Genomic DNA, 20,497 nt, shown 5'->3' on the forward strand with positions numbered 1-20,497 from the left:
TTGTGCCAAAACCACGCTGCTTTGATTGCTGTAGATTATAATATTGTCTGAAGTCTGGGAGGTTTCTGCCTCTAGCTTTGTTCTTTTTCTTCAGGATTGCTTTGGCAATTGTGGGTCTTTTGTGGTTCCATATAAAGTTTAGGATTATTTGTTCTAGTTCTTTGGAAAATGTCATGAGTAATTTCACAGGGATTGCATTAAATCTGTAGATTGCTTTGGGTAGTATGGCCATTTTAACAATATTAATTTTTCCAATCCAAGAACACAGGATTACTTTCCATTCTTTGAATCATCTTTAGTTTCCTTTATCAACATTTTACATTTCTCAGCGTATGTCTTTCACCTCCTTGGTTAAGTTTACTCCTAAGTATTTTATTTTTTTTTGATGTGATTTTAAAAGGGATTTTCTTTTTACTTTCTCTTTCTGATATTTAATTGTTAGTGTAAAGAAATGCTACAGCTTTCTGTTGATTGATTGTATATCCTGTCACCCTGCTGAATTCCTTTATCAGTCCTAGTATTTTTTGTATGGAGTCTTAACGGTTTTCTATATGTAGTATAATGTCATCTGCATATAATGACAGCTTTACCTCTTCCTTTCCAATTTGGATACCTTTTATTTCTTTTTCTTGCCTGACTGCTGTGGCTAGGACTTCCAATACAACGTTGAATAGAAGTAGTGAGAGTGGGCATACTTGCCTTGTTCCAGATTTTAGCAGGAAGACTTACAGCTTTTTCACTGTTGAGTATTATATTGGCTGTGGGTTTGTCATAAGTGGCTTTTATTATGTTGAGATATGTTCCCTCTATACCCACTTCGGTAAAAATTTTATCATGAATGGAAGTTGAATTGCATCAATATTTAAATTCTTTTGCTACTCAATTCCCGTTCAGAAAATTTGCACAAATTTGCAGTCTCAATGGTAGTAATGTCAGTGCTTGTTTTCAACACAGTTAAGAAAACAACCCTTTATATTATCCTGAAACATTTTCAGAGACCTCGGCTCATCTTTAAATTTAGTCTTCTTGGTGTTACTCTAATTATTCATTTTTAAAAGCATCTTTATTGGAGTATAATTGGTTTACAGTGGTGTGTTAGTTTCTGCTTTATAACAAAGTGAATCAGCTATACATATACATATATCCACATATCTCCTCCCTCTTGTGTCTCCCTCCCACACTCCCTATCCCACCCCTCTGGGTGGTCACAAAGCACCGAGCTAATCTCCCTGTGCTATGTGGCTGCTTCCCCCTAGCTATCTATTTTACATTTGGTGGTATATGTAAGTGCATGCCACTCTCTTACTTTGTCCCAGTTTACCCTCCCCCTTCCCTGTGTCCTCAGTTACATTCTCTAAGTCTGTGTCTTTATTCCTGTCCTGACCCTAGATTCTTCAGAACAATTTTTTTTTTAATTTCCCTGTATATGTGTTAGCATATGGTAAGTATGTATTACTTATGCTAACACATATATATGTGTTAGCATATGGTAAGTTTTTCTGACTTACTTCACTCTGTATGACAGTCTCTATGTCCAACCACCTCACTACAAATAACTCAATTTCGTTTCTTTTCATGGCTGAGTAATATTCCATTGTATATATGTGCCACATCTTCTTTATCCATTCATCTGTCGATGGACACTTAGGTTGCTTCCATGTCCTGGCTATTGTAAATAGAGCTGCAGTGAACATTGTGGTACATGACTCTTTTTGTTTATTTATTTATGGCTGCATTGGGTCTTCGTTTCTGTGCGAGGGCCTTCTCTAGTTGCGGCAAGTGGGGGCCACTCTTCATCGCGGTGCGTGGGCCTCTCACCATCGCGGCCTCTCTTGTTGCAGAGCACAGGCTTCAGACACGCAGGCTCAGCAATTGTGGCTCACGGGCCTAGTCGCTCCATGGCATGTGGGATCCTCACAGACCAGGGCTCGAACCCATGTCCCCTGCATTGGCAGGCAGACTCTCAACTACTGTGCCACCAGGGAAGTCCCACTCTTTTTGAATTATGGTTTTCTCAGGGTATACGCCCAGTAGTGGGATTGCTGGGTCATATGGTAGTTCTATTTTTAGTTTTTTAAGGAACCTCTATACTGTTCTCCATAGTGGCTGTATCAATTTACATTGCCACCAACAGTGCAGGAGAGTTGCCTTTTCTCCACACTTTCTCCAGCAGTTATTGTTTGTAGATTTTTTGATGATGGCCATTCTGATTGGTATGAGGTGATACCTCACTGTAGTTTTGATTTGCATTTCTCTAATGATTAGTGATGTTGAGCATTCTTTCATGTGTTTGTTGGCAATCTGTATATCTTCTTTGGAGAAATGTCTATTTAGGTCTTCTTCCCATTTTTGGATTGAGTTGTTTGTTTTTTTGATATTGAGCTGCATGAGCTGCTTGTAAATTTTAGAGATTAACCCTTTGTCAGTTGCTTCATTTGCAAATATTTTCTCCCATTCTCAGGGTTGTCTTTTCATCTTGTTTATGGTTTCCTTTGCTGTGCAAAAGCTTTTAAGTTTCATTAGTTCCCATTTGTTTATTTTTGTTTTTATTTCCATTTCTCTAGGAGCTGGGTCAAAAAGGATCTTGCTGTGATTTATGTCATAGAGTGTTCTGCCTGTGTTTTCCTCTAAGAGTTTTATAGTCTCTGACCTTACATTTAGGTCTTTAATCCATTTTGAGTTTATTTTTGTGTATGGTGTTAGGGAGTGTTCTAATTTCATTCTTTTAGATGTAGCTGTCCAGTGTTCCCAGTACCACTTATTGAAGAGGCTGTCTTTTCTCCATTGTATATTCTTGCCTTCTTTATCAAAAATAAGGTGACCATATGTGTGTGGGTTTACCTCTGGGCTTTCTATCCTGTTCCATTGATCTCTATTTCTATTTTTGTGCCAGTACCATACTGTCTTGATTACTGTAGCTTTGTAGTATAATCTGAAGTCTGGGAGCCTGATTCCTCCAGCTCCAGATATCAAAAGAAATCTGGAGTAGCAATTCTCATATCAGACAAAATAGAATTTAAAATAAAGACTATTACAAGAGACAAAGAAGGACACTACATAATGATCAAGAGATCAATCCAAGAACATATAACAATTGCAAATATTTATGCACGCAACATAGGAGCACCCCAATACATAAGGCAAATGCTTACAGCCATAAAATGGGAAATTGACAGTAACCCAGTCAGAGTAAGGGACTTTAACACCTCACTTTCACCAATGGACAGATCATCCAAAATGAAAAATAAGGAAACACAAGCTTTAAATGATACATTAATCAAGATGGACTTAATTGATATTTATAGGACATTCCATCGAAAAACAACAGAATACACTTTCTTCTCAAGTGGTCATGGAACATTCTCCAGGCTAGATCATATCTTGGGTCACAAATCAAGCCTTGGTAATTATTCATTTTTATTTGTCATTTTTATGTACTCAGTTGACCCTTGAATAATGTAGGAGATAATCTCGCTGTACTTTATAGTCGGCCCCATATCTGTGGTTCCTGTCCATCCGCAGATTCAATCAGACACAGACCGTGGAGCATGGCAGTATTTATAACCCCGTGTAGGTGCACCCTCTCAATTCAAACCCACATTGTTCAAGGGTCAGTGTCCTCTTCTAGGGTTGTAATTTCTTATTTAATTATGAACCAGGGGTGATTTGGGAAGTCACGTTCACGTGTTCTGTCAAGAGCTGATTAAATGGCTACAGTGTAATATTAACTGTGTCATGATTGTGGCAAAAATGTAAATTATCAGTGTGAAAATGATGCAGTAGTTTAAAAAAGTCTACACTATGTTATTATGGAATCATGTGCAGTATGATTACAGCTGTAGAATATATTAAAAGAAGGATTAGAAAATATTATACCCAGTGGATGCTGTTGTGTATAGTAGTGATTATTTATTGTTTTTTATCTCCCCTATTTCAAAGCGACTCTATATAGTTGTGCTGTTGTTTTTTTAACGATTAAATGATCAATGCAAACCAAAATATCGTGAGTACAATTCAGTCTACTCTCAGTGAATCTACCGTTTATCCTTCCAGTCATAAAAAGTTCAAGTGAGTTAAAGTAGATAAGTAAATGAATTTTCCATCATTTCCTTATATTAATAATGTGTTCATCACCACCTTATTCCAAATAGTATTTACAATGATTAGTAAGAAAAGTAAGATATGGTAAAATAGTAAAATTCAGCCATGAGTGCACAAAAGAAAAAAAAGACAAAACTAAACTGTGGGGGGAACATAAATGGAGGTAGGAATGAGGCTAATCAGAAGCATACATTCTGGAACTGGAAAACACGTGGCATGCAGACCATATACCTATTTCAGATTTTCCAATAGCCAGAACAAGAAGCACATCGCGTCCATGGCATTAACAAAGCACAAATAAGCTCAATAACATCCAGGTATTTAATTCCTCAAATGAAACTGTAAAGTTCCAAGATGAGACCTTTGATCCTCAGAACCCTTCTCCAGAGAGTGCTGTGGAAGGGGATGGACACACCCTCTGTGTACCCCCTGAGGGCCTGCTGTATTGCTCTTAGAGGTCACACCCAAGCTCAGCTGCTGGAGCAGTTCTTGAGGCCAGTGTGACCAGGTGCAGGCTGAGAGCCGTCTGCTGACCTGACACAGATTTTTCTCTGTACTCCAGGGATGGATAGCGTGCATGTAAAGAAATGGTCGTGTGCCGTACTTCATGGCAATTTTTTACTTTTGTTGCCCTCAGTCAAACTTCCGATGTTTGTTAGGAGAATGCACTTGCCGGGATGTCTGGGATACACGGACTGTATTTACCACTCAAATAGAGTCCCTTTGGCCTTAAAAGACAGACAGTGGAGCCGAGGCAGCGCTGAGAGCTGAGGAGGTGAGGAGCCCAGACTAGGATTGTTCCCACATGCAGGGCAGCCCATGTCCACGTGCTGACAAGTCCTAGGAGTGTCGATAGGAAGGGCAGCCACGCCTCTCAGGGAGTAATCTAGATCCTCCCCCATGCACAGACCGAAGGCACGGTTAACAGAAATGTTACCAAATATTATCATGAGGTGACAACCAAACCCTCATCTTGACTACAGCAGTTTCAACAAAGCACTCTTAGAATGCCTCACTTCAGTTGTTATAATTTTCTAGTGGGCCCTCTAAAATAAACTATTTGTGAATTGTAGCTCTGAGTTATTTGGGGGGTTATTATTTATAGGCCAGTTAAAAGATGGGGAAATATCTGCTAAAAGAAGCTGTTTTCTTTTTTGGGATCACTAGCTTGTGGCCTGTTTATGCCACTTTCAGATTGTGATTTTAAATCTTCTGATCTGCCTAAGGCTGAAAGCATGTATTTGTTTTCTTTAATAGGAATAAATGATCCAGTTCAACAAAAATCAAAACAGACTTTAAGAATTTAAGGCGGTGGAGTAGTGTCAGGGAAAATTGTTCCTGTTTTAACTCATATAAAACTATGGTGTAATTTGTTAAAAGACAATTTTATTGATCTTGACCCTTCCAATTCCGTAATACTCATTGTGTGTCTGTTATGTATACAGAATAAAACCGGCGGAAAACAAGGGGTATAGGATGTGGTTGGCGACTGGTGGCAGGAAGCTTGCGTATTCTACTTGGGAAAATAACACATACATTTCTGAAATGTTAAACAGAAATACAACAGAGAAAAAGACATGCGTGGATGGTTTAGGAAATGCCACAGGGCGGTTGTTAATCGAATTCAAAACTTAGTGACAATCAGCACAAATGCCAAGGGAACTTTGCCGACTACAGTTTGCTCACCTAGCTTCTTAAAATAAAGCAAAGATTTCGTGCTGGTTCAACAACCACATGGTGTTGTGTACATTTGATGACAATATTTAATACCTCTAAAAAGGACTTTTTAAAATACAGGAAATGTGTGATTATTCTAATGAAACATAGATTTAAAAAAATCAAAACAAGTAGTAGTCGTGGTGCTTATACTTGAATCACACGATGTGGTTTTCATAGCTCTTTCCACATAGTGTTTGCACCCACCTCACTCCAGTCCTGCGAAAAAGACAAGAGCAGGCAGTTTTCCTGAATTACTGGTGAGAGCACTGAGGCCTCATAGAGTTATGAGATTTGTCTGGGGTACAGCACTGATTATATCCTAGGAGTTTTATCTGCTCCATATGTTTCTTTATATGGTATAGTTGTGAATAGGTTTAGATATAATGGATCACTTGATACCTTTGTTTTCCATTTGATGCACACAAAGTACCCCTCTGGTACCTTGTTAATAAGCAAATGAAGAAAATGCGATCCCTAGCTCCAGCCGCTGCTCATGTTGACAAACCATCTCTTTTGTATTTTCCTTTTATCTGACAAATTCGTTAATTCAGTAGACGTTAAGTGGCTCTCATGGAGTCTTCTTAATATTCTCAGTGCTTGGGGAGATTTACAGGACTTGTGTACACACCTCATGTGCTGAAGGAGTTCAGGCAGTTGAGGGGTGACGAGCTACACTCAAGACCGTGTTCGGTCACCGACCTGGATCACGTGCTGGTAGCTGTCAACATAAGGGGTGGCCGGCGTCCTGTTAGCTCTGTGACTTGGGAGTGGGGAGGGGACACCCCAGCTAGACTTAATCATCGGTTAGATTCCATGGGTGGAGAGGCTAAGTGGGACCTTCTAGTGGAGTGGAGCTTGATTTAGGAAATGCGGGAAGATGAATCTGGGAGGATGAATGGGAGGAATATAGAAAAACTTAAACGACAGGTCAAAGAGTTGACATCTGATTCTGTAGATGGTAAAGAGCCATGCAAGAGCTTTGTGTTTGCTTCTTCTCTGCTCGTGGAGCCACACGATGAAAGAGAGGTTTTGTCATCACAGATCTGTAATGTATTCCAGTCCTGGGGTGGGGCTGAAAGACTGCAGGACTGGCCGGGCTATTCTGGCTTTTGCAGAGTGCTTGTAGCAAAGTTCGTTTTTCAGTGAGTGATGAAATCCTGAGTGCAACCATTTGTGCCCTTAGCTGCTGGTGCTGCCTCTTTTATATGGAGCAGATGAAGTCCGAGGCTGAATGGGTTTACTATTAGGATGGCGACGCTAAGTCAGAGTTCCCCTTTTAGGAAACATACGTCTCGCTCCCCTGGCAGCGAGTGCTTGACTGCTCCTTACGTGGGAGGTTCACTTGATGCGGACATGAGGGCGGCAGGATTCTGTGCCGAGTGGTTGCCGACAGCCTGGGAGTTGCTTCCTAGACCAGCGCTGGATGCAGCACCGTCAGGGCATTGAGCCTTGACATCGCCCCTTGCTCACGTCTTACCTTGTTCTTGTAAGAATGAGGATATTGTCTGATGTTTTTGCTGGTCCATATTCATTGAATTCCTTTATTTTACCAACGAGAACTCATTTCTAATATCATGCTAATTAAACCACTCATTTTGCCAATGAAAAGCTACTTTTTTTTTACTAAAGTATTGTTGATTTACAGGTTGTGCCCATCTCTGCTGTACAGCAAAGTGAGTCAGTTATACACATAAAGACTTTTTTAAAATATTATTTTCCATTATGGTTTATCACAGGATATTCAATATAGTTCCCTGTGCTATACAGTAGGACCTTGTTGTTTATCCATTCTAAATATAATAGTTTGCATCTACCAACCCCAAACTCCCAATCCATCCCTCCCCCACTCTCCTCCCCCTTGGCAACCACAAGTGTGTTCTCTTTGTCTATGAGTCTGTTTCTGTTTCATAGATAAGTTCATTTAGATTTAGATTCCACATATGAGTGATATATGATATTTGTCTTTCTCTTTCTGACTTACTTCACTTAGTATGATAATCTCTAGGTCTGTCCATGTTGCTGCAAATGGCATTATTTCGTTGCTTTTTATGGCTGAGTAATATTCCATTGTATATATGTACCACATCTTCTTTATCCATTCATCCATTGATGGACATTTAGGTTGTTTCCATGTTTTGGCTATTGTCAACAGTGCTGGAAAAGCTACTTTTAATATTCAGTAGGCCAAATAGCAAAGCCTCTGGTGTCAATCAAGGTATGAATTCTTGAAAGATGTGACTGGCTGAAATGCTGGCCAGGTCTGCATTGGGACCCTTCCGATTCAATACCACTGACCCAGGAATCTGAGTTCTCAGTTAAGGCCAGTGACTGTCCCTAAAGGTGAAGTTTAAACTAAATGATCTATACATTGTATTTTACTGTTGACACTGAAGAATATTTTATGAAGTTCTTAAATTAACTTGTTAAACAAATTACAGAAATATCAGTGCCTCTCCATCCTTTCACTCAAGTTCACAATTTCAGCGTGGTGGTTACAGCATGTTTTTTGTTATTCTCTCTGCTTTACTTTTTATGTTGATCAAAAGGTTTAGGGAAATATACCTGTAAGGAAGGAAGACGTCCCGAAGAGAACCCAGGGCTTGTGTACATTGCGAGCCTGCGTCCTGAAGCAGCTGTCACCCTGAAATCCTAGCGGGCAGTTTCCCAAGGTGTTCACAGGTCTCGGTGTGGCCTCCTTTGTGAGGTTCCCACTTGGCTTCCTGGCACGAGGTGTAGTTACGAGCCTGCTTCTCATTCTGTCTGGATTCTGTTGGTCTGCAGCTGGGAAGGGCTTTCTTTGCCAGATCACTGCCCAGTTCTTTTTTTCTTGGCAGGTTCATTTACTTTTTTTTTTTTTTTTTTCATAGTTTGTCTCCCAAACAGTCCTCAAACTGGATGCACAATAATCAGTTTCCTGGGCTTCCTGCTCTTGAAGGTGAAGAAGCTGTTATGGTCCTTCATGCCCAGTGCTGCCTGTCCTCTGACTTTGCCACAAGTATTTAAACAGATTTCAAAGGGACATCGTATTCCAGTGCATTGAAGATGCCTCGTCAGGGGGCTCTGTGATTAAGTGGATTTTCTGACCTTGTAATTCCCTGTAGACCCACATGGTCTCCTACCCCCAAAGAAAGAGACTTAAATCTTACCATAGAATAGAAGTTGAAACACGTATGGTTATGAAAATGGAAAGACCGTGTGAAGGAATGTTTATGTGAAGAATCTACATTGACTAGTATAAAATGCTGTTTAATGTTTTATGGATGTTTGCGTGTATATATATGCACACCACACGTATGTTTATGATAGAAATGATGTTGCAAATATCAATCAAGAAGACTCCATTTTTTCATGATTGAATTAAAATAGCTTAATTTTTTTTTTTTTTTTTTGAAATATAGCAAGATCAACTTTACACCTGGGCTGCAGTTAGTCAACCCACACACTCACTGGATTATATAGAAGGGCAGTTTCCCAGGAGAGTCCCAGCTGCTTGGCCACCGTCTAAACCTCCTGACGAAGAACACAGGCCCAAGGATGCTGACACAGGTAGGCCCCCGGGAAGAGTGAATATTCTGAAAGTAACATCGAATAACTGTGCAGCACCTACTGGGTATTGAGTCTGGGTTTCTCTTCCAAGTATTTCTTAAATTATAATCTGCATATAAGTCAAGCTAAATCACCGGGAAGCTTGTTAAATTGAAAATTCTTATGCCCCATCTTCAAGGCTGCTGAGTTCTGGGGAATGGGACACTGGGTTGTCCAGTTACTATAGTGTATATAAAGTCTGAGAACCACTGCTTCGGGGTCCAGCTGTGGCCACCACCCGGTGGGAAGCTGCACATTCTGCATGGGCTGAGAGCTCGGAAAGAAACTTTCTGCCTACTGGCTTCAAGGGTGGTGGCCACCATACCTCTTTCCCCTGTCTCTTCCCTTACTGCTTTCTTTGAACTTTTCTTCATTTTTTTCTTTGCCTTCAGAGATAACTGACAGAGGCAAAATAGAGAAACATGTTTTACTAAATCTAAATTTTATGTAATTAAAAAAATTGTTCAGTGTTCAGATGTAATAGTTTTCTAACAAATATTTCTTTTTGGTTGTTTTTTCTCTTTGTCCCTTGTGTCATCCTAAAGTATTTTGTGTTATTTTTGAAGTATTTTGAAGGTAACATGAGATTAATGTCAGCTTTATATGGGGCCTGAAGCTAGGAAAGCACTTTGTATTTATTGTATTGAATTAAGAATCCTATTTTTGTAACAATGTTTTTATGGAATTTGGTTGTTTATCATTATCTAACTCATGAGTTCCCTTTAAAGCCAGTGACCCACACTGTCAGGGACTTTATTCTAGGCTCCTGCCCAAAGGTCTGCAGAGGGGCCTAGTGCTTATAACCTCTGTTTTTCTCCCAGTCCTGGAGCAATGCATTTATCTGTTTCTTCTTTGCACTGAGGCACTGAATGGGGGCCCACATCTAATGCTGCATGTCCCCCTTTTACTGTCTGATGCTTTTGAAACACTGCTTAGTGTTTACTTGGTGGACTGTACTCCCTGAAATGAACCACATACGAGAGATGCAGTGTAGGACACGTGTTCTGTGTAGGGCTCTGAGTTTCCTGTGGTGCAGAGAACAGTTGATCAAGGGCCAAGGTAGACCTTCAGAGATGAGGGGGTGCTGACATAATAACACCTGAAAAAAACAAGCACATAAGAGCATATTTAGTTTTAAAAGGGAAAGCATATAACTAAAAGTAATGATCCCATTAAATACACTATTTTATTTGTTTACATTAAAAATTACTTACTGGTTAGGAAATAACTAGGTGTAGATATAGTAGAATTGGTCAATTTCAACAAGTTATTTTAACTGTTGTTCATATCTTGTGTTTTACATCATTGATTAGGATGATGTTTTCATTTCTTTCTTCCCTAGTGTGTCTACTTCTCTCAACTTTAACTGAAACATTTTATGTTACTGATTTTATTGTATACTGGAGGAACATTAGATGGAAAGTTAATTAGTGATCATCTGAATTTTATTTTGGTAGGAGATGATAGTCGGAATTGATGTCAGGAAGTTTGTAACCTAGTTTTTTCTTCATTATTTGATGTAGCTTGCAAAATGCCAGAGCAGCAATTTTTAATATAGCAACTTGTCTCCCTTTAAAATATGCCTTCTTGAAGAGGATGATGGAGGTAAGTAGAAAATAGTTTAATGTAGTGACTTGTTTTTCTTCAATTGATCTCTTTTAAACCCAACAGCCCAACAGCTGTTTTGTCCAAATTGTCTAATGGCCCTTCTAAACTTTTCCTGCTGTGATTCCATGGGGCATTCTCATTCTGGGGCATTCACCTTCCCTGTCATAGGCAAGCAGTCAGTTGTAAGAGTGAGAATGTAGATAATGTAGTAAAAACTGTGCATAGAGCCTACTGTTTAAAAAAAAATAGGTATGAATTGTAGTCTTTGATAATGTGATTATTAACAGTGATAAGCTATTTCCAGTGCACTTGACTGTGATTGGTGCAAGGATGTCACGGCTAAAATCACTGTTTGCAACATCTGGTCCCTTTCAGTTTTGACTTAAAGAGCTCAATGACTTTTTTTCTTTTTGAAGAAGAAAGACTTGTGGTCCCATCTTAAAAAATTGACAGCTTGGTTTTTCTTTGCCTTTTTTTTTTTTTCCTTTTTGGCTCTTCTCCACACTGGTTACTAATCCACATGTTCGGCTAATTCAGATTCGTGGTGCTGCCTTTCTCGGGAACCTCACTTTTGTTTTTCCACGATCCATTTTGTGAAACGGGTTTTTCTCCACCTTCATCTATTGATGTAGAAACGGACCCTCTGCTATGTGAGTGTGAGTGCAGAGGCTGTAGTGAAACCTCAAGGGCTGTGGATTCCTGGGAATCTTTGGCTCCCAGCCTGTTCCCTGCAGCCTGTCTACATTGCCTCCACAGTGGAGCCTGACCGACTGAAGTCTGTAGAATGTTTCCTGGAAGGGAAGTTAGGAAGCAATGTGGTTGCTCCAGAAGTTTGTGGCAGAAATAGTAATAAGAAGAAAACTTTTTAGTTACCTTGTTTTCTCTTTCTCTTTGTTCTCTTCATTTTCCTTTACTTATTTGATACAACCCACCTCCCTGCCACGGTGGTTCTTTCTTCTGGAGCCCCGTGGCATTTTATTCATATCTCTATCATGTGGATTATTTAGATATGTAATTTATCTGTCTCTACATATCTGTCTTCTGTGTAGACTCCCAACATTTCAAGAGCTTTGGACGCATAGTATATACTTAAATATTTGAGTGAATAAATGAAGACCTTTTGTTGAAAACAATAAAAATAAATAAAATATCTACTCAGCATATGAATGCAAGTATCTGATGGAGTGCTGTGTGCTGAAACAGCTTGAGGACCATTTTAGGGGCTCACTACCAAGCTTCAAAAGTTATTCAATAGATTTACACAAAGAGAGAATTAACTTTAGTTTTGAATGTGTGGAGAACAGGGTCTAGGTGTGAACAGAGACTTGATCATTCTTGGTGTGTCTTTGGAAAATCAAGGCCCTTGTCTTCCTTTAAAAATGTGAATGATCAAGAGAGTGAAAGGAGGACTGATTTTAGAAAGGCAGTTCTGGACACAAAAAATCCTGGAGGAAAATATGGAAGGAGAGCTGGTAGAAACATGACAAGCTTTTTGTGTAGAAATCCTAAAATATCCGTTTACATGCTGGCTGAAAGAATGGTAACCCACCTTGGCTCCAAAATAAAAGATCTGAGCACCTTATGAATATGTGAGGTGTACAAAAGGATTACAGAGGAAAACAGATTAAACTGAAAGGAATTTAGGATGGGGCAATAAAATGAGGCTGGGGTGAACTAGCATGCTGAAGTGTATTTCAGAAGGACTTGCAGTTTTTAAAGGTAGTTGAAATTTATGCCTTGGGTTTAAGGTAGAAGGGAAGTGGAAACAAGTCTGTATCATGCCTTGTGTATCTGTGAAATGAAAAGCAACAGTCCCAGAAGGACAACTTTGCTGTCCTCTAGTATCCAAAAGAAGGGTTTCTACTGGTTCTTAATAAAGGAGATTCTGTGGGATGAAATGCAAATAACAGCATCCTCACCCTATTTCCAGGTTTGTCCCAATGCTTTTAACACACGTTCACTTGAGGTAAAGCAGAGATTCTGTAAGGGGCTAGGGGATATTTGATGGCATTCGTCTCTCAAGGAATAAAATGCTCTAGAACAGATCAACTGTGTCTCCTGGAAATGATTCTCCATGTTAAGTTTTTTTTTTAATCAGCCCGCATTTCCCCCTTATATATGCAAGCTAACGCCCATGTGTGGACAACCTTTGTTGGCAATGACGGGCAGATCCAGACTATTAAATAATCAAATATGCAGAATAGTGTTGACTCCTTTTAGGAAAATTACATGTTTAATCCCATCTTCATTTGTGGAAGGACAGGGTATACCAGAAGTAAAGACATCTACCATTTGTTAGGCCACTAATTGTAAGTCATGCTATTTAAATGAAATTTAATGAATTCTCTTTCAATTAAATTGACTAGATTTGAATCAAGTTGATGTATAGCATTAAAGAAGCGTAATTTAATTATTTTATATAAGTGCATTTCTCACTAAAATGTAAAAGTTTTTAGAGACTTCTTAGTTCATTTTTCAGAAGGCATATTTTGTATATTTAAAGAGGTGATTTGATTTACTTTCCCTTCCTAGCAGAGTGTCATGTCCCGCTTATTTTTCTTGCTGTCCCCTCTACAAATGTAAAACTCATCCACATATGTTTTGTTTTATAAGTCATAGGCTTATTTGTGATGATAGAGAGATCATTTCTAGAACATATTTGGAATTGTGGGGAGTCCAGAACTGTTTGTGAGGTAACTTTAAAAACATGGAACATTTGAAGTTTTGTCAGGGCGGTTCTTTCTCCTACTTTGCTTCACAGTAATGTTTTAAAACCAGTCTAGTTTCTTAATCCTTAGGGCGGGTGAGTGGATGAGTTGGCAGTTAAGATGTGTCCTTGAGAGCTTCCCTGGGTCACTCCGAAAGCAGCCGTCCTGTTGATGAAGGGGGCTGTCTGAACTGTCTGCAGACGCGGGGCTGAGGAGGAGGGGCTCCCGAAAGCTCCAGGCCCTGCGGGGAGGATGTCGGGGCAAGGGCCCGGGGGTTCGCATGAGGGGTCATCGCTCTGAGGATGCTGGAACCCAGTGGGCTTCTTACCTGCCTGCCCACGGGCTCCCGACTTGGCCGGTGCTCAGAAGCAGCTCACTGGGCAGATCCCGGGCCTGTGGCTTCCCTCTACGGGCAGCGCTTTTTGCGATTTTTCATGCTTCTCTTTACTCTTTCTCTTTCCCTTCCTTCTTTTTTCTCTTTCTTACTTTTATTCTCCCCTGTTTTCTTTCTCCTTGACGTTTATTTTTCTTTCTTTCTTCTCTTGATTATTCTCATTCATTTTCCCCTTGCTTTGTAGTTATTCTATACATTTCTTTCACCTTAACATCTTGACCCTCTAGAACTCCTGTACTACAGCTTATGATTTTGAAGAGAATATTTTGACTTATAAATTTCTCCTAGATGTCATAACACACTGATTCAAGGAAGTAAGTGTAGTGAAAGAGGTGAGGGTGGGAGAATGAACTCAATTCAGGTAGCCGTTGAATTAGATAGAGAGAAGCTCAAAGTTTAGGTGTAGGTGATCAAAAAATTGTAATATTGATAAGTCTTTCTAGTTCATTGTTCTGGTTGGGTGTACACATTCTTTTTACCATCAGAGCCAGAGGTTTGCTTTTTTGGGCAGGTCACAAGGTCTAGGGCTATAGAGAAAAGCTGGGAAACCCTGTATGCATCTCTAAGGGAAAAAACTGTTCATGACCCACCAGGAGACCCTGTGGGCTCTTCCTGCACCATCTACATAGAAAGACAGGAAGAGAAAATGTTCTAGTCTGTACAAAGCCCCAGGACCTCGTCTCAAGTCTCTCGTGTTTGGGAGGATTTGGAGGTGACTAAAACCAGCAGAAAACAAAAGCGTTCAAGAGTCTGGATTTACTTTAATATTAACTGTCCTCACTTTGATGTTAAAACTCTTTCTTCAAAACTGGCCAACTCTGGTGCTGTGTTCAGAGTAGAAATTTGTCAGTGTAAGAGACAAACGTTTTGATTAACTTAGTGAAATGGAGTATTTGGGAAAAGGCCTGCATTGTTAATATTCTGTTGCCACAGTGACACGTGTTGGTGAGTGATTACGTCATGCTGTTCTCAGTGATTTTGTTCTGAAAGATGTTCTCTGAGCTCAGGTTCAGGCCTAGTGACGGCCCAGCGCCCACTTTCCTGGGGCTGCTGCTTCGCTTCCATGGTTTCTTCATTCTTTGATCTCTCCTTTCATCCCCTCCCACAACTACTCAACACAGATTTTAAACATCTGCGGTGCGCCGGGCACTGTTGTGGATGCTGGGGACTCATTAAGGAAGAATCTACAAAGTCTCTCTTCACAGCGTCTGACTTAGTCAAGGGGAGAGCGAAGTCGGCGAACAAGTGAATTCTGCAGGCTTTCCTTAGAGAATCCGCGCTGTGGAGAGAGAGAGGGAACGGGGTGCTCCCGGGAGCGGGTGGGGGCGGGGCCACGGGGGTGCTCCCGGGAGCGGGTGGGGGCGGGGCCACGGGGGTGCTCCCGCAAGCGGGTGGGGGCGGGGGCAGACATTCTTCCCCCGCCCCCGTGGGAGATCCTGTGGCCGGAGCGGGACTGGCGTGTTACAAGGCGGCAGGAAAGCCAGTGTGGCTGGAGCCATGTGAGCGGGTGTGGAGCCAGAGAGGTAGGGGTGTGGGCAGATGGAAGGAGGTCCGTGGGTCCAGGTGGAGACTGTGCTTTAATCCAAGTGAAATGAGAACTTTCAATGTAGTTTAGCAATATGTTGTACGATTTAAACCACGACTGCCTTATATTTTTTCTATGCATTGTCACATACATGAACTAAAATGCTGCTGAATTGGGAAGGTCTGAAGTATCCTCCAGAGCGACAGCTGTGTGCTGTCAGGTGTCTGGTCTGCATGCCAGTCGGGGGCAGGGAGCAGCATGAAGGTCAGGAGACAGACTCGTCTTTGTCTCGCCACCAGCCGCTGTGTCGGGGCCTCGGTTCCTCACTGCAGATGCCCAGGATGGGGAAGGGGAGTCGTTCTCAGACTCCCATCCACAGAGCGCTGGGGGTTCCTGGAGGCTCTCTTAGGTTTTTATGTAACTCCCGTGCAAGCTTCACCTAGAAGAAAGTATCCCCTAGCTTAATAAAGAAAAGAAAACATGGTCTTGGTTATCCCTTAGGTCTTCCAGCATGAAGAATTTTCAGTCCTGTAGGTTCTCAAATGACAATTACTCAGTGCCTCTTGGTGAGCACTCATTACCTCTCACTGAAAGTGGAAGGTCAGTTGTCAATAGGTAAGGCATCCAAGATCCCACCCTTCCATGCTGGGGAGTTGGCTTCTGTCACTGTACAGACTTAAGTGAATAGTACGAACAGTGAATGTCTTGACAGATACTTCATGGCACAAAGTAGAAACTAGTAATTGAAACAAATAATCATGACTGATGTGTAAAGACAGGTGTAGAGATAATCTAATTTAAGAAATACCTAATGACATGAGTGTGTCATTTTTTGTGTTACATGTACTCAAATACAATCATGTCCTCATAACACGGAGGTATAACCTGGGTATTTGGGTGCTTATTATGGCTGAAGGTATATTATAGTTAGTTTCATTTTGTGACTGGAGAAATGGGAAAATTTGCTCTTTAACATATTGCCTGTCTTCTTCCTTTTCAACCCAGAGTCTCAATCTGCTGTTTTAGAAACTCCGAAAAAAGGTTCAGATGCTGCTCAGCAGGTAAGAAGATTTAATTAGGATGTCAGATCCCTTTCTGTCTTATTTGCCTCTGCTTTATCTTTCCATCTGCCCAGCCAGCTAGGTGGCCATGTTTCTCAGCCTGCAGGGGACTCCAGTCAGGTGGGAGGGGGTTTTCTTCCATTCAGACTTTGTGAATGAAATCAGCCTGGAAGTGGCACTGGGCACAAACTCCTCAGCATCCATGTTGTTCCATGTCCTGCCGGAGAGCTGGGCCCACAAGTGCTGGCTCCAGCAGGAAACAGCGGCTGCTCAGGTGTTGTATAGAGACGGGCCTGGTTGCACTAATAGTCACGTGGATATGATTTTTTATAAGATGTGCCAGGGCTTTTCTAAAACCAAATAATATTCTTAAGTTGCTTTGGTGGATGAAACATTAGTTAGTGTCTGTTTAGTTTCTGCAGAAACTTTCTTATTCTGTTACTAAAGAAGACACATTTTATGCCTTTTTTTCTTGCACCAAAATGCACTCCCTGTAAAAATAGGAAACACTTATATGAAATAGTAATTGTGGTTAGCAGTTGCTCTTTGAGATATAAAACCATTTTAAAAATTTATTTATACATTCTCCCAACTCTACCTTTGAAAATAACTTAGTGTTAGAAATTCCCACCAAGAAGTGTGTTTTCTGGAGTGGGGTCTGAGTAGAAAATGAGACGGCTGCTTCCTGAATTCCAGGCCCAGGTCAGTTTCTGGTCAGTTTGTGACAACATACTCAGGCTATCTGGGACATAGTGTTCTTCTCTGTAAAATCAAAGAATCTGATGATTTTTGAGAACTTTCCAAGTATAAAATGACTTCCCTTTTCAAAAGAAGCAGCCCTGCATCATACATGAAAGTTTGCTCCTCCTGGAGGATAAATAAGGATATAAATTGGTTGAGAACTTCATTTTATAAATTATCTGGTGCTTTTCAGTAATATAGCTTTCTGGTCACTTTCATAAGAGTAAAGATGCTCTTAAGGATAATGTCATAAAACAAGTTTTCCCAGCTTCTTCTTCTTCTTTTTTTTTTTAAGAGCAGAGACTTCCATAAGGCTGGGGCACTTGAAGGGCCCTGGTGGACTTAGCTGGTAGTTCATTAACTGTGTCATGATTAGCCAGGAGTGAATACAATGAAGAAAAATAAAAAGAGGTTAAGAGAAATAAAGTGAGAAATAATTAAGAAAAACAGTGCCCTCAAAATATCTTCTCATTATTTTTGCAATACTTTTTTTGGCATAACTAAGTTGTAATCTGGGATAATATGTTAGATCTTTCTAGTTCTTATTTCCAGGGCGTATATTACTGAATTCTCTGTTATATTGATAACGCCAAAGAAAACCTGGACAAAAAGTATACTATACTATCAACAGTGACCAAACACCAACAACATTGCTTTGTGTATTAAGATTCCAGCTGGAATAATTCAAGGTAGATATTCATGTGTGTAAAATTACAGTGATTATATATATGTTTCTTGAGCTCTGAACCAATAATAAGCGGAAAACCTGATGAACTGGATGATTTTAAAACACCTGATGTTACAGCTTGGAAACTCACGGGGGAAATAGATTGATTTAAATTTCACACCTTCTCATTTCCTTGTTGCCAGTGAAGTGTCTAGAAGCTAGAAAATATAATAAATTAATTGGGTGGTAAGATTGTTGGGAAGCAGTTGAAGCCTAGCCCTCAGTAATGACATCATGTACTCTTGGAATCGGTGACTCTTTATCATAAGTTTACATAGGGACTCATTCGTTTCTGAGATGATGTGTGTCTCTTTCATGAGAGCCTAAAGTAACCACCATAAAAGGGATTTAGGAAACTAGAATTAATTACCTATGTACTGTGCACCTGTTCTTTTACTGCATTATCTTATGCGATTCTTATAATAACCCTTTAAAGTAACTATTATAATTCATATTTAACTGAAAATGTAGAAAATGATGTTTATAGGAGTAAACTTGCTTCAGATCAAAAATTGATAAAGGGTGAGAGCCATGGTATGAACATAGGTCTGTTTGACTTTACACCTCCTGTTCTCTCCACTATGACAAAAATTAGACTTTTGCACGTGTAATCAAACTGCAGCTGTTTAATACCATCTCGTGCCAAAATCATCAAATGGATGAGGTGAGAAGTTTATTTTAAGTTATTCTATTGTATTTATACCATTTATAAGAGACTGATGTCAAGATATGTTTTAGAGGCATAGATTGAAGCTGATTAGATCACAGACACATGTTTAACTTTGTGCTAAATTGTGTCGATTTTACTAACTTTAGTGCTTCACTACTCTTTAAAAAAACCCGTACAGTTCTGTTTTGTACATAGAGGGCCTTGCTTCTTAGTTACTAGAGGGCAGTCTGTCTGTCTGTGAGCTGCCCCTGCAGAAGAAGTGGGGCACTTCCGGCGGGTTTGCTGTGTGACTGATGAAAGCGATGCGCACAGAGAGTGGGGCCCTCCGCAGAGGTGAAGCGCATCCTGCACTCTCGGTTTTCTTTAGGTGTGCGTCCAGGCACCTGTTCTCTCCATCCAAGTACACTGGAATTTACGGAATTGTTTTTGTCTTTTGCTCTCTCCCTGTAATTAATAATTCTGAGAGCTCCATATCCCTAGACAAAACACATGATTCCTAAAGCCTTTTCTCAGCTGGAAGGAGTGGAAAGTGTGGGGATCCTCTGCGTCTGTGGAGGGAGACGCGTGGCCACCCCTGAGCATTGTCACCCATGGTCTCGTGGGATCAGGAAGTTGTAAAACAAAACTGCTTTCTTTAGACCTCACTTACTGATTAATTTCAAATAATATGCTCTGAAATCTGCTCTATCTCAAGAGTTATTTCATAAAACGAAACAGGACTGTTCTCAATTCTGTTTTTTATTCTTTGGCATTTGAAATACTATTTAAACTGTAAATCCTTTTGCATTCTACAATATATAAATAGCCAAATATCAATTACATTCTCTAGAAACATTTACTCCTATGCTAAAGGTTAATATATGGTAGTTAAACTGGTTACCACCCAGTTTTAAACTTATTTTTAAATTATATAAATAATTTTAAATTAATAATAATTAATAATTTTGAAATTATATATAAAATGTGTGCTTTGAAGTATTTTTCTAAACCTCTCAACATCTTTCTGATGTAAATGGACTAGTTGAAAGGCAAATAGAATAGAATTTGATCTTTGAAAATGCTAGCTTTGGGTAGGATTGGTACATCAAAGCAATTGAAAGTTGGGTCTTCCTACACATTACGGTATGGATTAATTGAGAACAGCCACGTCTATTACAAAGTGTTGGATAATGAAAATAAATTAACCAAGATCAACACTCTTTTACCACATATGTTGTATGCAACTAAATTCTCAAAGGTCAGAAAAATGTGTATGATTTGAGGTGAGTGGCAAAATCCTATCTAAGTCCAGTTTTAACCTCCTTTGAAAATGGCTTAATTCTCTTCCCCCAGGATCCTGCTCTGATCAGTCCTCCCCAGTCCTCTCAGTGCCTAATTGGGTTACAAACTTAATTGAAAAATTGAGTATTCTTTTCTATTGGTCCTCCTTTTAGAGTATCTTTTCTAATGCACTTTATACAATGACCACTCACTACAATTTATTGTTAGTTTCAGAAACATGTTTATTTAGGAGCGAATCAAGGAATGTGTATGAACGAGGTGGGGTGGCCTGGTTGATGGCACTTGAGGGTTACTCACCTGTGTCTTGGCAGAGGCAAGTTCAGAGAGTAAAACAGAATTGGTCAGATCAAAAGAAAGGTGTGGGGACCATAGTTCTG

The 20,497-nt window shown here is 40.1% G+C and overlaps 1 protein-coding gene across 1 annotated transcript in view; it reads left to right on the top strand.

Moving 5' to 3' along the window:
* The window catches only part of LOC137767147 (formin-2-like), a 336,850-nt gene that overhangs the window by 78,006 nt on the left and 238,347 nt on the right, over positions 1–20,497 (top strand). The window contains exons 11-12 of the mRNA XM_068547882.1: positions 9,219–9,366; positions 16,646–16,701. Of these exons, the coding sequence (XP_068403983.1) occupies positions 9,219–9,366; positions 16,646–16,701 (204 nt within the window). The remainder of the gene's footprint in view (positions 1–9,218; positions 9,367–16,645; positions 16,702–20,497) is intronic.

This window comes from Eschrichtius robustus, chromosome 7 (genome assembly GCF_028021215.1).
Source record: "Eschrichtius robustus isolate mEscRob2 chromosome 7, mEscRob2.pri, whole genome shotgun sequence".
Classification (NCBI taxonomy): Eukaryota; Metazoa; Chordata; class Mammalia; order Artiodactyla; family Eschrichtiidae; genus Eschrichtius; species Eschrichtius robustus.